Raw genomic sequence first — 18,001 nt, 5'->3', positions numbered from 1 at the left:
GAAATATTTGGTTGTGGTTATGTTTCTTAAAGGTTATTTTCTGGGAGCTGGAGAGATGACTCAGCAGTTAAGAGCACTGACTGCTCTTCCAGAGATCCTAAGTTCAATTCCCAGCAACCGCATGGTAGCTCACAACCATTTGTAACAGGATCTGATGTCCTCTTCTGGTGTGTCTGAAGACAGCTACAGTGTACTCATATACAATAAATAAATATAAATAGACAGACAGACAGATTATTATCTTTTAGCGATATTGCTGTGATACAGATAAAATGATATGTGAATTTTGTTTCTAGGTAATTAGCGTGAATAGACAGGGAAATAGAGGAACAAAGTTGTTTTGGGATTTTTTGGTTTGTTTGTTTGTTTGTTTTTCTGAGACAGGGTTTCTCTGTGTAGCCCTGGCTGTCCTGGAACTCACTCTGTAGACCAGGCTGGCCTCGAACTCAGAAATCCTCCTGCCTCTGCCTCCCAAATGCTGGGATTACAGGCGCGCACCACCACTCCCAGCTCCACAAAGTTGTTTTTGAGTATATAATTTTAATGGGTGAACATGCAGGGTTGCCTATAAATTATCCTCTGCTTTTGTTTATTGGCCTTTTATTTATATTTGATTATCTCCCAGCTAGGTAACAAAAGTGACAGAGCACTTGCTATAGTGGACATGAGAAAACACAGGTTTGATCTCTCCATCCACCCACATAGAGTCAGAATGAGAAATGTTGCAGATTTGGTTGCCAGGGAAACAGACCAAGATATGATGTAAGCTGTTTATTAAGGAGACTTCTTAGTTAGATTCAACACCTGAGGGAAGGAGTGGAGACAGGATCGGGCATTTTACTGTCACATACCCACTGACAGCCTCAGGTACTACATGAGCACTGGGACTAGAAGGTACAGCTTTTAGAGGAAATCTGGGTTTTAACAACACAGCATTCATCAACTATGGCTGGGGGGGGGGGCATGAGCTTAAGCCAACCTGCTCTGCAGTTGGATCTGTCCCTGCCACTTATATAATGTGCCCAGCTGCTGATGAAAATAGGCTGAGAATTTGGCTATGAAGTATCCATTGCAGCAATATACGTGTTCTCTTTGTCTGTCGGTGATGGCAAGATGGCTTTGCTGCCAAGCCTGATGACCTGCATTCCCCAGAACCAGTATGGTAGAAGGGGAGAACCAGCTCCTGTAGGTTGTTTTCTAACTTTGAACTTGGGTCTTCTGGCATGAACCACACCACCCCAATAAATAAATAAATATAGAATTTTCTTTTCTTTTATATAAAGTCTGTACTAAACGAATAGATTTTTTTCTTATCCCTAAACAATGCTGTGTAATAATATAGTATTTATATTATATTGGATATCATAAGTAATACAAAGATGGTTTAAAGTATATGGAAGATTTAAAAAAACAGCCCAGTGATGGTAGCACACACCTGTAACTCCCTTACTGGGGCTGGGGGGCGGGGTAGAAGCAGGACAATAGGGAGCTTTAGATCATCCTTAGCTACATAGAAAGTTCGAAGCTAGCCTGAGCTACATGAGACTCTGTCTCAAAAAAAAAGAAAAAAGAAAAAAGAAAAAGCTGCTGGAGAGAAGGCTCTGTAGTTAAGACACTGGCTGTGCTTATAGAGGACCCAGTTGTCTTGGCATTAGTGTATCCACATGAGGTCTAAGTCACCGCACAGACCCCTGGAGGAGATTCTCTTCATATTACAGCAGTGGCAAAACTGTGCGCGTCTTTTCAGACTTACCACATGAAAGACTGAGATCAGAAAACGGCATACAGGCGTTTACAGTTACTTTTCAGGGGAACGGGGTATTAGGGATTGAGTACACGGCCTTGCATGTGCTCAGCAGGATTTTACTACTGAACTGCTATTCTAGTCCTTGCTTTTTGTTTTTGATATGTACCTTAGGCTGGACTTAAACTCATGATCCTCCTAGCTCAGCCTCCCCAGTGCTGGGACTGTAAGGTTGTGCTACCTTGATCAGTTTGGTTTTTTTTTTTTAAATATTCCATATACTTTAAACCATCTTTATATTATTTATGGTATACTGCATTTGGCTAATTTTAGTTGGGAAAAAATTGGAAACCAAACATGTAGCTATGCCTTAATCTGCATCAGAACTGAGATAAGATGAGATATAAGATAATCATATTTCTCTTACTTTATGACTTAGGGAAGGAGGGAATATAATTATGTCTGAAAATTAACATAAATCTCTTTAAAGTATACAGAACTAATACATATTCCCCTAGTTCATAGATACCGTATGTTACCGCAGTGCTGATTTTTAGACTGTGTTTTTGGGCAAGTTAGGTCTCACTGTTACTTAGACAGTTCTGAAACTCCTAGTCTCAAATGATCATCTTGGTCAGCCTTTCTTTAATGTGTATGGGTGTTTTATCTACATGTATGTCTGTGTTACCACATGCATGTCTGGTATTTGACCAGGCCTGAAGAAAGCACTGGATCCCCTGAAACTGAAGTTAAGCCACCATGTGGGTGCTGGGAGTTAAACCCCGTCTTCTTGAAGAATAGCTATTGCCTTAATTACTGAGCCATCTCTCTCTCTATCCCCACAATGATTTTTTTGAACTAAAATTTTAGTATAAAAAAGGTTTCAAGAAACATAGGCTTTGTTATAACATATTTATACATGTATCATCATGCCTTGTCCCCACAGTCCTACTTGCCTGTCTCTCCCCACCCCCACCCCCACCCTATTCTGCTTCCTTCCCTCATAGTGCTCTTGCTGCTTTTATGCTGTATGTATGTACGTATGTATGTATGTATACACACATAATATTACATCATACATACATGTATATATTAAATATAGATTCTACATATGAGTGGATACAGGATATTTGATCTTTCTTGGAATACTTATTTCTTATTTTTTGGTCTTTTTAAGACAGGGTCTCTCTATTATACAGCTCTGGCTGTTATGAAACTCTCTATGTAGACCAGGCTATCCTCAAACTCACAGAGATTCACCTGGGATTGAAAGTGTGTGTCACCACACCCTGCTTCTTGGAATGCTTTTTATTTTTTATTACATTTATTGGAGAGGCAATACACATGTATGTGTGGGAGGTCAGAGGACAAATTAAAGAAGTTAGTTCTTTTCTTCCACCATGTGGATTCAGTGATCAAATTCAGGTTGGTAGACTTTACCCACTGAGCCATCTCACCAGTCCTAGAATGTTCCTTTAACTGGGCCATTTTATGCCTATACTGTGCAGGCTGTTTATGACAGTTTAATTGCCTGGGTGGAGAAACCCTGTCTTGGTGGTGGGGGCAGTTTAATGGTGTAAGGGTGCCGGGGAGGGCCTGAAGGGAAAGCAAGGCAGAAAGAAGCATGTTTCAGAGGTGGAAACAGCAGTGCAGCCTTCCTGTAAACCAGCTTGGATCTTCTGATCTCTCAGCCAGCTGCAGTCACGTGTTTTCCTTCCTTCAGGAGCCTAGGAGAACAGCAGACAACTGTGCACGGAAAAAGCTCCACTCAGCCCCCTGAGAACAGCGGTGCTGCCATGACTCCCACCTATGTGGACAGCCCACGCAAGGTAAAGGCGGCTCACCAGCAGGGGGCTGCTGCGTGCTCTCCAGAGCCCTGTCCTGATGCTCTAGATATTCTCCCTCAAAGCTCTTTAAGTTCTGTTATCCTTCGTCAGGGACCTTCTTGTTGATGGCAACATGTGAATCACAGCATGTGCATAATCAGGTGCAGCATATGAATCACAGACTGAGATCTGACTTGAGCTTTGCAATTTGCCAAGTAGCTTTTCTTCAGTGTTAACCATTCACTCTGCTGGAGTGGAATTGGAAATTCCTGAAGCATCATCCACACTGCCTGTTCTTTTTGATAATGGAATTCCTATTACTTGTTTTTGCTTGTTTGTTTTGTTTTTTGTTATTTGTTTGTTTGAAGATTCCTGAGAAATACTTGGAAAGAAAAATGCAAACAAACATTTGAGGCATTAGGCCTTTTAAGGCCTAGCAAGTGCAACAGGATGGCAGACACCCTAGGTTGGACTTCTGTGTCTTCTGGGAAGGTCAGACACACTATTTGTGTGGACAGTGAGCTGATTCTGTGCTCTCAGAGCTTTTACTACAAGGAGATGAAAAAGAGTCTGGCATTTATTTTTCATAATTTTGGCCACATCTTTAATTTAATATGTATTAATTTTGCTCATATCATAAAAAGTTTTCCATGGCCCCTTTTTTCTTTTCTTTTTCTTTCTTTCTTTGTTTTTTTTTTTTTTTTTTTTTAAGTTTTAGGGATTCAACAAAAGCCTTTTATATGCGAGGCAAATAGTCTACAACTGAACTAAACTCTCAGTCCCTAAAATACTATGTTGAAAGTAGAGGTAGAACATCCAGTTTACATACTCAAGGCCCTTGGGTTTGATTCCCAATACTTCATATATACAGAGAGCTTGTTTAAAATGTAAATGGTTTCTCCTCTTCAAGGTAAATTTTAGCTGGGTGTGGTAGGGCATGCCTTTAATCCCAGTGCTCAGGAAGCAGAGGCATGTAGATCTCTATGAGTTGGAGAATAACCTGGTCTACAGAGCAGAATTCCAGGACAGCCAGAACTATCTAGAGAGAATCTAGGGTGGGAGCAGATATTACCAATGCTATAGAATTTAATCTACAGCATGAAAAATTCTAAACGATGCTAACGAACTTCTTCATGGCAGCTATTTGACTGCCGATCTGATTAATTACTTTCATATAAATTACTAGAATTATACTCTAGGGATTAAAATATGAGAAAAGTATAAACCAAAACAGTGGGCAGCCTGGAGGCTGTGGAACAGAGATCAGCAGCCCTGTGTGTGGATTTCAGACTTCATGGCAAAATAAAGGTACTGCATAAGTACTTCCATAACCATCTAAAATCATAAAAGCTATTATTTTCTGATAGCCTGTGAAGACCAGGTGAGTGATCAGATCTACTCTTTAACTGATGGTTTATTAACCCTACTCAAGGGAATAGCTTCAGGTCCCAAGGAAGTCTGTGTACAAAGGAATTTTCTTTTGGCCAAAACCAAAACAAAACCAAAAGAAACACAAAACAAAACCCCCCTTGATCTCATTTCTGTGACATAGGTCTCAGTGTTATCCGTGCCTCAGCTGTTAGAGCAGGATGGACTGATGTCCATCAGCCCTTTTCTGATGCTTACTTTCCTCATCTGACTTCTGAAAGCCATGGTACTGGGGTGTGTCTTCCAAGATTATAGGCTCAGAAGCCAAAGTGCCATGAGGTGCCCTGCTAGCCTGCCTGGAGACAGCACCTGTGCTGTGTCTATGATGCCTCTGCATTTTCAGTCATGCCTTTGCAGGGCGTGCTACTGGAGGGAGTCTGCAGTGGCTGTTGGGAGATACTGGCGTGATGATAAGAGGAACACCAAATGTCTCCATTGTTTTACTTCTAGAACTGAAGGAGAGTAGAGACCTTGATCAGCTGCCACTCCTGCGTGCACTGAGTGACAGTCACACATGCAAAGCAAGGCTTTGAAGAATCAGGAGAGCTTTGAGGGTTTTTGTTTTTGTTTTCTTTTTTTAAGATTTATTTTTTTTTTATTTAATGTACATGAGTGCAATGTAGCTGTCTTCAGACACACCAGAAGAGGGCATCAGATCTCATTAAGATGGTTGTGAGCCACCTTGTGGTTGCTGGGATTTGAACTCAGGATCTCTGGAAGAGCAGTTAGTGCTCTTAACCACTGAGCTATCATTCCAGCCCAGGAGATTTTTGAAATTCCTATTTGTCATTTTTGCTTCAAATACATGGACATTTAAACCCAACCCTGAGTAGAGAAGGGGGTGGTTGCTTCTGGAAGCCATTGCATTAGTGCTTATGTACTTGACTTTAAGTCTTAGTTTCTTGATTTCATCTCCCAGGTAGTAGAGGAGCAGGTACTGCTGCCTCTAACACCCTGTATGCACAGATCACGCAGGACTTTTCTCTTCAGTGATTCTTTGCTGCCACATTTAGTAACTAACAGGCAGAAGAAATCTTAGGCTCCAGTGTCTATCTCCTAGAAGGCTGTTGCCCAGCCAGACTGAAGGACAAGATGTCACTGCTGCCTTTACCTCCCTGTTCTCAACACTGCTCTGGGGCTGTTCTTCCTTACCATAGGTCTGAAGGAAATCAGAAGCGTCCAAGCCATAGGTACACACAAGGAGCTTGGCTGTGCTCCAGCTCTGGTGCTTCCACCCAGGTGGATGGTAGTTTGCTGACTGAGGTGTGGTTTCTTGCTCTTGCTTTGCATTTGGATATTGTCTTTCTGGGTCAGTCCCGCTCCCTGTTCCACTCCCCACCCCATTTCCTCAAGTCCTGATTTTTCTTCTTCCCTCATTTTTTTCACTTGTTTATTTACTTATTTTTCATCCCCATCTCCTCTCATACATAATCCATTTCTTGGCTCCCTTGCACCTGCTGCTGCTGCTGTTGCTTCCTCCTCCTCTGACTTCAGGACGGGGCCTTCTTTATGGAGTTTGTCCGCAGCCCACGCACAGCATCATCTGCCTTCTACCCTCAGGTTAGTCCAAACTCCAGCCTGTTCGTGCCTGTCCTGGGCAGAGGGCTCAGGCTGGCCTTCTGCTTACCTCTGAGCAGATAAAATTGGACTGAATCTAAATTTGAAGGGCAGCTGAAGTTGGATTTGTCTCTAAGGTATCTTGGTGTTCACAACAGCAAAAGAAAATATGAGAGACTCATGTACGAGGACAGCCTGCCACACCACCAGGACCGGACCATGCTTCTCCTTGCTGCTTATGTGGTTCACCCAGTTGCCATAAATCCCATTGTTGCCACATTGCAGCATCTGCCCTTTGAAAGTTTATAAGCATCATGAAATGTGTATATTTAAGGACTGAACACTTATTTTTCTCCTCTTCATACAGCCAAGATAAATTTAAAACAGTATGTTTATAAATAGTCATGAGCTGTATCATACATAGGCTAATGGTGTGTGGCCCTGGGAAGCTCACTTGCTTTCTGAGCTTCATTGATTTGTCAAATAAAGTTTGGGATGAGGTCATTGAGGGATTTCCAGGCCTTAAGATTCTTTACTTACCACATGCCTAGCACACTATCTCATTTCACCTTAGAACATAACCTAATAGTTAAGTAAAAGTGTTATTCCAGTTTTATAAGTAGAGAAATAAAGGACAAAGAAGTTGCTTTCTATAGTACAGAGAACTGGGATTTAAGCCCATGACCCACAAGACTTGACTCAAGACCCACTCTGTAATTAGCATTAATAATTACTATTTTGACTGCTCTTTGAAAGCAAATAGGACTCCCTGCTCTTTATGGAGGCTTCTAAGTATTATATGAAATTGACTGAACTGCAGAGAAGTAGTTACAGCAATCTGAAAGAATGAACAGGGTTTATGCAAAGTGGGTCTAGCTAAGGAGAATGGGACTTGTAAGGCTCAGTGGGAGAAGTTACGGAGTCCTAATTTAGTGAAAGTCAGAAAAGCAGCTCATTGAGCTTCCACCTTGCCAGTGCTTTATAAACATGACCTTTGTAACAACCTATAAAGGTGGACAAGTTCTACAGCTGGGAATAGTAAATAGAGGTCAGTTTCATAGAGGAATTAGTGATTCCATTCTATCCAATCTATCCATCTCTATCTATTCAATGAGAGATGTTTGTCTCTCCTGATGTTGTAAAATCTGATCTTCATTGTAATAGGAAATAGTAATTTAATAATGATTTAATATGGGGTCATTTTGAATATTTGAAACAACAAAGGTTTTAAAAAATTATAAGGGAATAACAATCAGAAATCACATTTCTGATCATAGTGCAAATAAGCTCTCTGTTAGTCATGAGAAACAATACGAAATATCTATATTTTTAGAAATGAATATGCTTCTAATCTTGCATATATAAATGAACAGCATGATGCTAGATAGGCAGTCAGTATGCAGTCAACATCAGTCATGATTAGAATCAGTACAGTTGGCTCTCTACAGCCATCCATAATCAACCTTGGATCAAAAATATTGGGGAGGAACAATGATGTCTATTCTGAACATGTACAGACTTTTTGCTTGTAGCTTATTATTCTCCAAACAGTATAGTGTGACAACTGCTCTCATAGCTATTCTGTATGTCAGGTATTATAAGTCAGTTAGAGATTATTTAAATTCATGCAAGTGTGTCCAGCCTACAGCCTGTGGGCTATATGTGCTACAGGACAGCTATGAGTACATCCCAATACAAAATCATAAATTTGAAACATTAGGAGATTTCGTTAATTTTTTTTTTTTAAATTCTGTGTTTTGTTATATAGCTGGACTGTGTGATTCTCCTGTTTGACTTTGTAGGTGACCGAGTTGTGTTGAAATGTCAGAAGGTTGAGCATGTGAACGTGCAGAGGATGATTTGTATAGACTATACACAAATACTATGTTGTTTATTTTAAGAGATTTGGTCATCCATGAAGGGGAGGGCAAATGCTGTGATCTAAATATACTATATTCATATATGAAATTACCAAAGAGTAATAAGCAAATATGCATTAAATTGATATAATTCAGCTTCAATACTTTTCAGTCACCCTTTGGTATAAAGACACCATTACCTCTAAGAAATAAAATCCCATAGATAAAGAAATAGATTCTAAAACATAATCAGTTCTAAAGCATAGTTCATACTAAAGCACCTTGGCATAGTCCCAAAGCCAAGTTTGAAAGTAGCCATCTTGGGCTGGAGAGATGGCTCAGCAGTTAAGAGTACTGAGTGCTCTTCCGAAAGTCCTGAGTTCAAATCCCAGCAACCACATGGTGCCTCACAACCATCTGTAATGAGATCTGACTCCCTCTTCTGGAGTCTCTGAAGATAGCTACAATGTACTTACACATAATAAGTAAATAAATCTTTAAAAGAAAAAGAAAAAGAAAGGAATGTAGCCTTCTTACTCCACTGTATGTTAGAACATTCATGTCAAATGGTTTTGTATATTTTGTAATAGTAAAAATAAAAAGAACAAAGGTATACAATTTAGTTGTATAGAGAAAGATTGCTTAGGGACTTTGGTAGAGTTGAATTTTTAACTTACCCGTCTTTTTTGTTGTTGTCTTAAAGACTGGACCTCTTTATAACACTGGCTGCTCTAGACCAGGCTGCCTTGAACTCCCAGAAATCCACCTGCCTCTGCCTCTGAGTGCTGGGATTAAAGGTGTGCACCACCATACCTGACTTTATTTACACATATTTTCACAGCCTTTCGCCCTCCCCTTCACCCTACATTTCCCTCACAACTTCACTTGGGAGTCTTTCCATGGGAGGGGAATGCTGAGATAGGGCTTCACTCTATAGACCAGGCTGACCTCAAACTCAGAGATACGCCTGCCTGTCTCCAGAGTGCTGGGATTAAAGGTGTAGGCCACCACTGCCCAGCCCTTTCTTTTGTAATAACCCACTAAGTCTAACTAGTGCTTCCTTCCTCCCTGCATAATTATGTGCCTATGAGGGAAATCCAAGGGGGGAAAAAAACTGATATAGGGTAAGACCTTGTAAAACAGCTAGAGTTTTGTGCTAATTTCAGCTCTAAGCTTCCTGTAGCCAAAGTATGGGAAACATCATCCTAAGATTCAGAGTGGTCAGACAAAAAAGACAATAGCATTTTCCGGAAAACATAACTTTTTCTGGTGTTAGGATCTGAGCAAAATGCACATCTGTAAAGGATAGGATGTGCATGATACAGAGCAGACATCGCATTCTTGGGGCAAATCTGGCCCACCATTTTGTTCTTTTAAATGAAATTTTATGGGATGGTACGCACATGCACAGGCAGGCACACATGCCACACCTCTTTTGCCTGTTGTTTCTTTGGTTTTGTTTTGAGATATTCTTATGTGAGCCCATCTAGTCTGTCCTGGAACTTACCATGTAGCCAAGGATGGAATTGAACTATTGATCTCCATTTCTGCCTCCTGAATGATGGGATTACATGTGTTTACCACCATACCCAGCTCTTTTTGTCTCTTTGCCATCTTAGGTTGGTTGCTTGGTTTTGGTTTTTCATGCACAGATGGTTGCTTCAGTATTCTTCAGTATTCTTGGGAAGAGTTGAATAGTTGCAACAGAGATGTAGCCCAACATGTTTACTATCTGGACGATGTTGGCCTATTCCAAAGCCTCAGCGGTGTTCACAGATGTAACTGGTTACTGCAGCTGCCTCTGGCTCTATTCTCTGGGTGTTGATGGTACCCATTGAAACCTATGTGGGTGCTTTTTTCTGTTTTGTTTTGTTTTGTTTTGTTTTGTTTTTTAAATCATTGAACCTTGCTGTGGGAAAGCACAGTGAGTGGTTCTGTTAGACCCAGGGTAATTTTTTTTTCAGGGTAATTTTTTATCTCGTGGGACATTTGATAATATCTAGAAACATTTTTAATACATCTGTGGATAGTATTACTGACATCTAGTGTGTGGGATTGGGGCAGTGCACAGGCCACCCTGTGACAAAGATTCATCTGATCTCAAGTAGCAGTAGTGCTGAGATGACAAGGCCTGTTTTAGAAATAGATATTTATATCATATAACAAAATATCTGTTAAAAGAAAGCTCTGTCTGGGGGATTTACTCAGGAATGTAAGTTGAGGCTTTTATTGGTTGTTAGAAGTGCTCTAAAAGGCTTAGTCATTCTTTGTAAATATTTGGTCTGAGAGGTAACCATTAGTGATGCTGCAGAGATTTAGGTCACTGAGGTATAGTCCTGCACTCTAGGAGCCTTAAATGAAATGAGACAAGCAGACTACTTTCTGAGCACTTCCTTCAGCAGCGAAGTCTGCCACTTGGAAGCCAATGTGGGGGTAATTGGGAAACGTTGAGGTAACTTGTGGGTCTTGACCCCTTTGGGGGCAAACAACCCTTTTGTGGGGTTGCATATCAAATATCCTGCCTATCAGATATTTACATTGCAATTCATAACAGTAGCAAAATTACAGTCATGAAGTAGCAATGCAAATAATGTTGTGGTTGGGGGTCATCACAGCATGTGGAACTGTATTAAAGGACCGTAGTGTGAGGAGGGCTGAGAGCCATGAAGACCTCTGTCCAAGGTGGGTGGGGTTTAGCCAGTGAAATAAGGAACCACAGGACAACAGAACGGGTAATACTGTACAAAGAAAGTTCTTAGACTGAAAGGGTATACTTGGTGAATGGCTGGTGATGCGTGGAGATAACAAGTCAGACAGATGTTCTCTAGAGTTCACAGTGTGGTGGCTCAGAGATTTGCAAGATTTCAGAGTAACAGGGTAACTAGGTTACAATTGGTTTTTAGAAAGATGCAAACAAATGATAATGGCTCGTAGGTGGTTTTCCGGAGAAAGGCTGTCGTTATATACCAGTTATGATCCTGTTCCAGCCTTCCCAAGTGGAGGGAGAGCATGGCATATGGCATGTGAATTTCCCAAGAGGAGGACAGAGGACTAGGCCTCTCTCAGGATGAAGCTAGAGAAGAAAACTTAGAAAGGCCTCTGAGGTTTGAACCGTCAGAAAGCTAACTGTGCCTCTGACAGGTACCAGAAAGGCTTGGGGTGGAAGGCTGAGTCATGGTAGATGGAAGGCGCCTCCTGGGATGCCAACCCATTTGTCTTCTCCAAATTTCTTTTTCCTCCTTTCAGTTTCCTAAGATCCTAACTTCTATGTTCTTTCTTTTTTGGAGACAGGGTCTCACTATGCAGCTCTGGCTAACCTGGAACTCTCTATGTAGACCAGGCTAGCCTCAAACTCACAGAGATCCTCCTGCACTACTTTGCCAAGACTTCTGTGTCCTTTTAATGGGGAGTGTCCTTCAGTGCCAGTCTTGTGGTTTTGAGTCTGGAACTGAAGTGATAGCTGTGGTTCTAGGGTTACTGTGACTGACTGGCTTCTTTCTGCCTTGGTTTAGAGGAAGTGAGTCTTTAATTTCTCTGACAAGGTAGTATACCCAGGACTGGGTGTGGTCTCTAGACTCTTGGCTCTTCCACCAGGGACCAGTGGGGACTGAGAATGGGAGGAATGGAAAAAACCCTATGTGTAAGTAGCTTCACTGTATGTGCATGAAGATATATAAAATGTCTGTTGGCTTCATAAACCAGAATAGCTTATTTACAGTTTCCTTTTGGTTAATTTTGGATCCATGTACTACTTACCCTTCTGCAGGCATCTGTGGACCAAACAGCTCCTCTGGTGTTAGACAGCACCAGTTTAGGAGTCAGCACATGCCAGTCCATGGATAGAGGCAACAACCAGACCTTTGGCAACTCCCAGAACATAGAACAAGCCTTTCCCTCTACAAACCCTGGTGACTGCAGGTAAGCTACAGAATAACCAAACTGATATTCTCATTGGATGGGGGAAAGTTTAACCAAACACATAGCAGTTGAGAGTCCAAAGTTCTTCGCCATGTTCTGTCAGCTACAAGTCATATGTGGGATCCTGAAAGAATCAGTCCTCACAACCAAGTGGTAGAGTGGAGGATCTGTGTTCTCTCAGAGATGTAGAAAGTATCAGATATCTCGTCAGTTCTATTCATAATGCCTCACACAAGTGCAAGTCGGTAAGGAAATGCGCTAGCAGTGGGTCAGTCACACACTGTGTGTAAATGAGGCTTTTCCTGTTCCTGAGAATCCAGAGAAGGTTACTACCTCCACCTCATTTGCTGAGTAAATATCCATGCTTCTCTTTTGTTTTTGGGTTTTTGGATTTTGGTTTTTTTGAGACAGGGTTTCTCTGTATAGCCCTGGCTGTCCTGGAACTCACTCTGTAGACTAGGCTAGCCTCGAACTCAGAAATCCGCCTGCCTCTGCCTCCCAGAGTTCGATGCCACCTCCTGGCCATGCCTTTTTTTATTTTAAAGGCAGAGTTTTTCCATTATGTAGCTCTGGCTGTCCTCGAACTTACTCTGTAGATCAGGCTGGCCTCAGACTCACAAAATTCCACCTGCCTCTGCCTCCTCAGTGCTGCTGGGACTGAAGGTGGTATATGCCACAGTGTCCCAGGTGATGGGATGGCCCAGTGTGTAAAGACCTTGCCTTGCATGCCAGCTCGCTTCACTGTAACCGTGGAGTCTATGCACAGGAGAAAGAAAGAACCAACTCCACAAAGTTGTCAGTTTGGAGGAACGTTTTCCTTTCTTTCCTGGCTGTGTTTGCTTTATGGCGGTTCTACCTACTCTGTTCGTACTGTGCCACTGTCCTGACTGAGCAGATCTTGGCTCTGTGATTCGAGAAACTTAACTTTTACAGCCCTCTCCCTGGTGCTCTTGGATACTCATGAGTAGTCCCTGTTGGCAGTCATTGCATTTCCTTACATCATAAACTCTTCACTGATTTTGCCTCTATTACACCCACCACTGTGTGTTCGTTTTGGCTAATAGAGGGGATGTTTGTTTAGGCCTAACTTTTCTCCTCTAACATTTCTCAGGCCCAAGTCCTCACCCTACCTACCTATGGAGGAGATTGCGGTGTGCAGAGTATGCATGAGGAGAGTATATCCATGGGCTTCCTCATTGCTCAGAGGGTAGAGAAGCAGGATGTTTCTGCTTTTGGAAGAAAGAGGAACTTCCGTAGGCTGGAGACGTGTCCTAGTTAGGACTTCATTGCTGTGAAGACACCATGACCACAGCAACTCTTTTAAAGGAAAACATTTAATTGGGACTAGCTTGTAATTCAGAATTTAGTCTGTTATCATCATGGCCAGAAGCACGTCAGCACAGAGGCAGACACAGTGCTGGAGAAGGAGCCAAGAGTTCTATATCCAGATCCACAGGCAGCAGGAAGAGACAGTGAGCCATTAGGTCTTGTTTGAGCTTCTAAGACCTCAAAGCCTACCACCAATGACTCACTTCCTCCAACAAGGCCATACCTACTTCAGCCAGGCCACTCCTCCTATTAGTTCCACTCTTATGAGCCTATGGGGCCATTTTTTTTTTCCCAAACCACAAGGTAAGAAGATCAGAAATGCTGTGGTAGGCAAAAGCAGGACCCATGACTGAAAATTACATAGTGTACATTCCCTTTCATGATACAGCTACATTAGGAAAGGCCGAGTTGTCTGCCTTTGGAGGTATTTGTGATTAGAAGTCTATCTTTTGACTACATACTTGAACTCAAACTCAGGGTTTGAAGGAAGGTTTCTTCAAAGGTTTTGAAGGCTTTTTCTAACCCTGAGATTCTGGTTTTAGGTTTTTGTTGTAGTGCTGGGATTAATCCATAGCTTAAGACTATGAAATACTGCACTGAATCCTGAAATATACCACAACCCCCCTTTGCAGTAGGTACTCAGAAGATTGGAATACAAGAAAGGGAAAGGTATGAGGAATTTCCAATAGCTGCTGAGTGTTCATCTCTCTTTTTTTTCCTTTCAGATTGTCTCAGCCACATCTCTGTAATAGGTCTTTCCAAGTAGCCTAAGTTGATCTCAAATTCACTTTAAGGCCTTGGGCTCAGCCCACAGCACTGAAGCTGAGGCCCATTCACAGCACATGTATCATGTTCTGTTGTGTTCTGTGTTACAGCTCTCAGCAGCACGTGGCGAGCTCTCTGACATCGTCCTCTACCCTGGTGGACATCCTGGAAGCCATGAAGCATCCCTCGTAAGTGACAGGCACATTTAGAAAGCAAGGGCAGAAGGTTCCCGAAGGAGGACTTGTGTGGTAATGTGGGTGGGTAGTTATCCCTTACTCTACCGCTTACCAGCTGTGGGATGTGGGCAAGTTACCTGACCTCCCGGAGCCTCTGCACCTCATTGAGACAATGAGAGGGATTTTGTTTTCTCTACACAGGGTTTCTCTGTGTAGCCCTGGCTGTCCTAGAATTCACTCTGCAGACCAGGCTGGAATCAAATTCATGGAGATCCGCCTGCCTCTGCCCCCCCACCCATGTGCTGAGATTAAAGGTGTGCTTCACCATCACCCAGCTACAATGAGTTTTTTAAAAATTATACTTTACTTATTTATTTGTGGGGACCTAGAGGGCATGCACATGTGTGGGTGCTGGTATGCTAGTTATATATGGCAGTCAGAAGACAACCTGCAGGAGTTGATCCTTTCCTTCCAGATGTGCCTATCATGACTGAGCTTGAGTTGTAAGGTTTGGTGACAGGCACCATCATGTACTGAGCCTCTTGAGTTTTATACATATGATTAATGCAACATTAAATTCTCATGTAAAGTACCTAGTATAATACTGATGGAAACAGTTTTCTCTAAATGTCCTTTCCCCGCTTAGTTCTTCTGTCCTGCCATGGGGATTTGTTTGTTTGTTTGTTTGTTTTTATGCTGCTTTAGTATATGTTACAGCTAGTGTTTATAAAATAGTTAAATCTTGTGAAACAAAAATCCATGAAAATTCAGAGAGGTAGATGTAATGGACTGACACGTAGAAGATTGTATTGTGGCACATGTTAAAGAGAAGCTTTTGTACAGACTTCAAACTTAGTTCTCTTGAATAGTCACCCGTTCGTGAAAAGTGGTTTGAGAAACCTTAAGATAGATGACCATGAAAAGGAGCAGACTTTCTGGGGTCTGAAGGGATTTATACTTGAAGACACTCCAGTCAGCAGAGGGTCATGGTGAGCATTCTGCAGACAGAACTGTTTCAAGTCTGCAGCTGGCTGGGAAACCTTCATGCAGTTGAGACCAGCTTCCAGCTGGAGCTGCTGAACCACCTTCTTCATGGCGGTAATGCTAGAAGAACCTGACATGGTGCTCGGGATAGCCTGGCCGACTCAGTCTGAGTAGGGGGCGGCAGGTCGGGGATTTCTCTCAATCTAGGAGTTCTATATGAACCCTCCCCTGGAGCCCTCACTAACCATCTTTTCTCTTTCCTTATGGGCACTGGGCACATATTCCCTGTTCACTTGTGGGAATCCAGGACAGGAGTCCAGCTGCTGTCTGAACAGAAAGGCCTTTCACCATGCTGCTTCATCAGTGCTGAGGTCGTACACTGGCTGATGAACAACGTGGAGGGGGTCCAGACGCAGGCAATGGGCATCGACATCATGCAGGTGAGACCGCAAGGTGGGGTTTGTCCTCTCAGGTCCTTGTCATCACAGTCTGTCATGGAAGGAGTCACCCATTCCAGTAACTAGATTTGCAAGCAGAGGTGAGGATCTGTTTTTAACAGACATTTGGTGTATCTGAAGTTGATGAGAGGATGGGTCCTCCTTTGAATACACTTTGAACACCGTAGGGTTAGAGATGGTAGCACAAGTCCCCAGCAGCACTGAGGAAGTGGAGGCAGAAGGATAAGTTCATTAAGTTAGAAGCCATCCTGTTCTACATAGTGAGACCTTATCTTAGAAATACAGAAACAGGTATGTGTATGTGTGTATGTGCATATGTGCATGCATGTGCTTTGGCTTTAAAGTTTGCCAGAACTTACTGTCTGAACTGAAATATTCTGGACAAAGTCTTGTCCTTGTCCCTTAGATAAATATCTGAAAGATTTTTCAGGGAACGGTCACCAGCCCCAAGTCCAATCTTACCCTGAGATGCCTGTGTATCCAAATCCCAAGGCTGAATTCCAGGCTCTGCATCAGGCAATGTCACATAGTATTACAAAGGCCTCAGAGCGAGGAGGGACTTCATTTCCTGGTCTTGTGCTTGGACAGGGCCTCCTTCTAGTGCTCATTTCTATACCCCCGAGACATGCATGTTGCTGGGCACATAGTAGGCACTCAGGAGATTAATACTGTCAAGTTCAACTCACCGTTGAGTGGACAAAGCAGAATGATGAGGTCAGGCTGACTGAGCTGGTCCACACTGTCCTGTCCACTCAGCTCTGCAGGATAGTTGTTGAACAGCTGTCTTTTCATCACTGCATGGTAAATGTAAGAACTAATTTGAATAAGAATACTGTCGTCATTTCACTCTTTGGAGGTCTTGACATGCTATTTTGCACAGTTTTTCCCTTCCATCTCTTTGAGAGTATTACTTCCTTATTGATAAAATGACATCCTGTTAAAACAATTTAAGGGAAATGAGCTGGAGGTACACATACTGATGTAGATAAATGTAGAATCATGATATCAGTAAAAACAAGTTGATACCAGAATCTAAGTATTATACCTTTATTTAAATTTAAAATACTTTAAAACCTCATTCTCATGTCAATACATAGCTACATAAAACCTTTTAAAAATATATACTTGAGTGGCCGGGCGGTGGTGGCGCACGCCTGTAATCCCAGCACTCTGGGAGGCAGAGGCAGGCAGATTTCTGAGTTTGAGGCCAGCCTGATCTACAGAGTGAGTTCCAGGACAGCCAGGGCTACACAGAGAAACCCTGTCTTGAAAGAACCAAAAAAAAAGAAAAAAGAAAAAAATATATATACTTGAAACATTCACATACATGTACATGCAACATAAAATAAACAAATAAATCTTGGGACTGAAGGGAGATGGTTCATTGGTTAAGAGTGCTTATTGCTTATCCAGAGGACCAGAGTTTCATTCCCATATCATATGGCTTGCTGTAAATCCAGCTCCAGGATCCAATACATAAAATATAAATACATCTTTAAAACAAAGCAAGCCGGGCGGTGGTGGTGCACGCCTGTAACCCCAGCACTCTGGGAGGTAGAGGCAGGTGGATTTTTGAGTTCAAGGCCAGCCTGGTCTACAGAGTGAGTTCCAGGACAGCCACAGCTACACAGAGAAACCCTGTCTCGAAAAAACCAAATCCAAATAAATAAATAAATAAACAAAACAAAAAAAACCAAAATTTTTTAACTAAAAAAGATTCCTGAGAATATTACTTGCATTAGTTACTTTTCTATCGAAATGAACAAGACAACTTAATAAAAGAAAGTGATAAATGGGCTTATAGTTGCAGGTTAAAGGCTATGATGGCTGAGTGAAGGTCTGGAGGCAGGAATAGTGAAGAGCTCCTCTCAAACAAAACAGGAGGCAGAGAGCATATTGGTGATGAGTCTTTTGAAACCCCCTAACTCTTCCCCCTGTGACACACTTTCCTCCACAA

At 42.2% G+C, this 18,001-nt stretch overlaps 2 protein-coding genes across 15 annotated transcripts in view; one reads left to right on the top strand and one right to left on the bottom strand.

Moving 5' to 3' along the window:
• Positions 1–18,001, top strand: part of Depdc5 (DEP domain containing 5, GATOR1 subcomplex subunit) — a 123,511-nt gene that overhangs the window by 85,033 nt on the left and 20,477 nt on the right. For 12 of the 14 annotated variants that reach the window (XM_052198164.1, XM_052198163.1, XM_052198162.1 and 9 more), the window contains 5 exons: positions 3,468–3,573; positions 6,493–6,558; positions 12,181–12,332; positions 14,537–14,614; positions 15,894–16,026. In XM_052198164.1, the coding sequence (XP_052054124.1) occupies positions 3,468–3,573; positions 6,493–6,558; positions 12,181–12,332; positions 14,537–14,614; positions 15,894–16,026 (535 nt within the window). The remainder of the gene's footprint in view (positions 1–3,467; positions 3,574–6,492; positions 6,559–12,180; positions 12,333–14,536; positions 14,615–15,893; positions 16,027–18,001) is intronic. The other 2 variants (XM_052198170.1, XM_052198169.1) reach the window with 1 other exon arrangement.
• LOC127696223 (guanine nucleotide-binding protein G(I)/G(S)/G(O) subunit gamma-5-like) lies at positions 15,472–15,723 on the bottom strand. Its single transcript, XM_052198794.1, has one exon. The coding sequence runs from the start codon at positions 15,721–15,723 to the stop codon at positions 15,472–15,474; it is 252 nt and encodes an 83-aa protein (XP_052054754.1).

Source organism: Apodemus sylvaticus, chromosome 11 (genome assembly GCF_947179515.1).
Source record: "Apodemus sylvaticus chromosome 11, mApoSyl1.1, whole genome shotgun sequence".
Lineage (NCBI taxonomy): Eukaryota > Metazoa > Chordata > Mammalia > Rodentia > Muridae > Apodemus > Apodemus sylvaticus.
The sequence above is the reverse complement of the archived record's forward strand: the minus strand, read 5'-3'. Positions and strand labels throughout refer to the sequence as shown.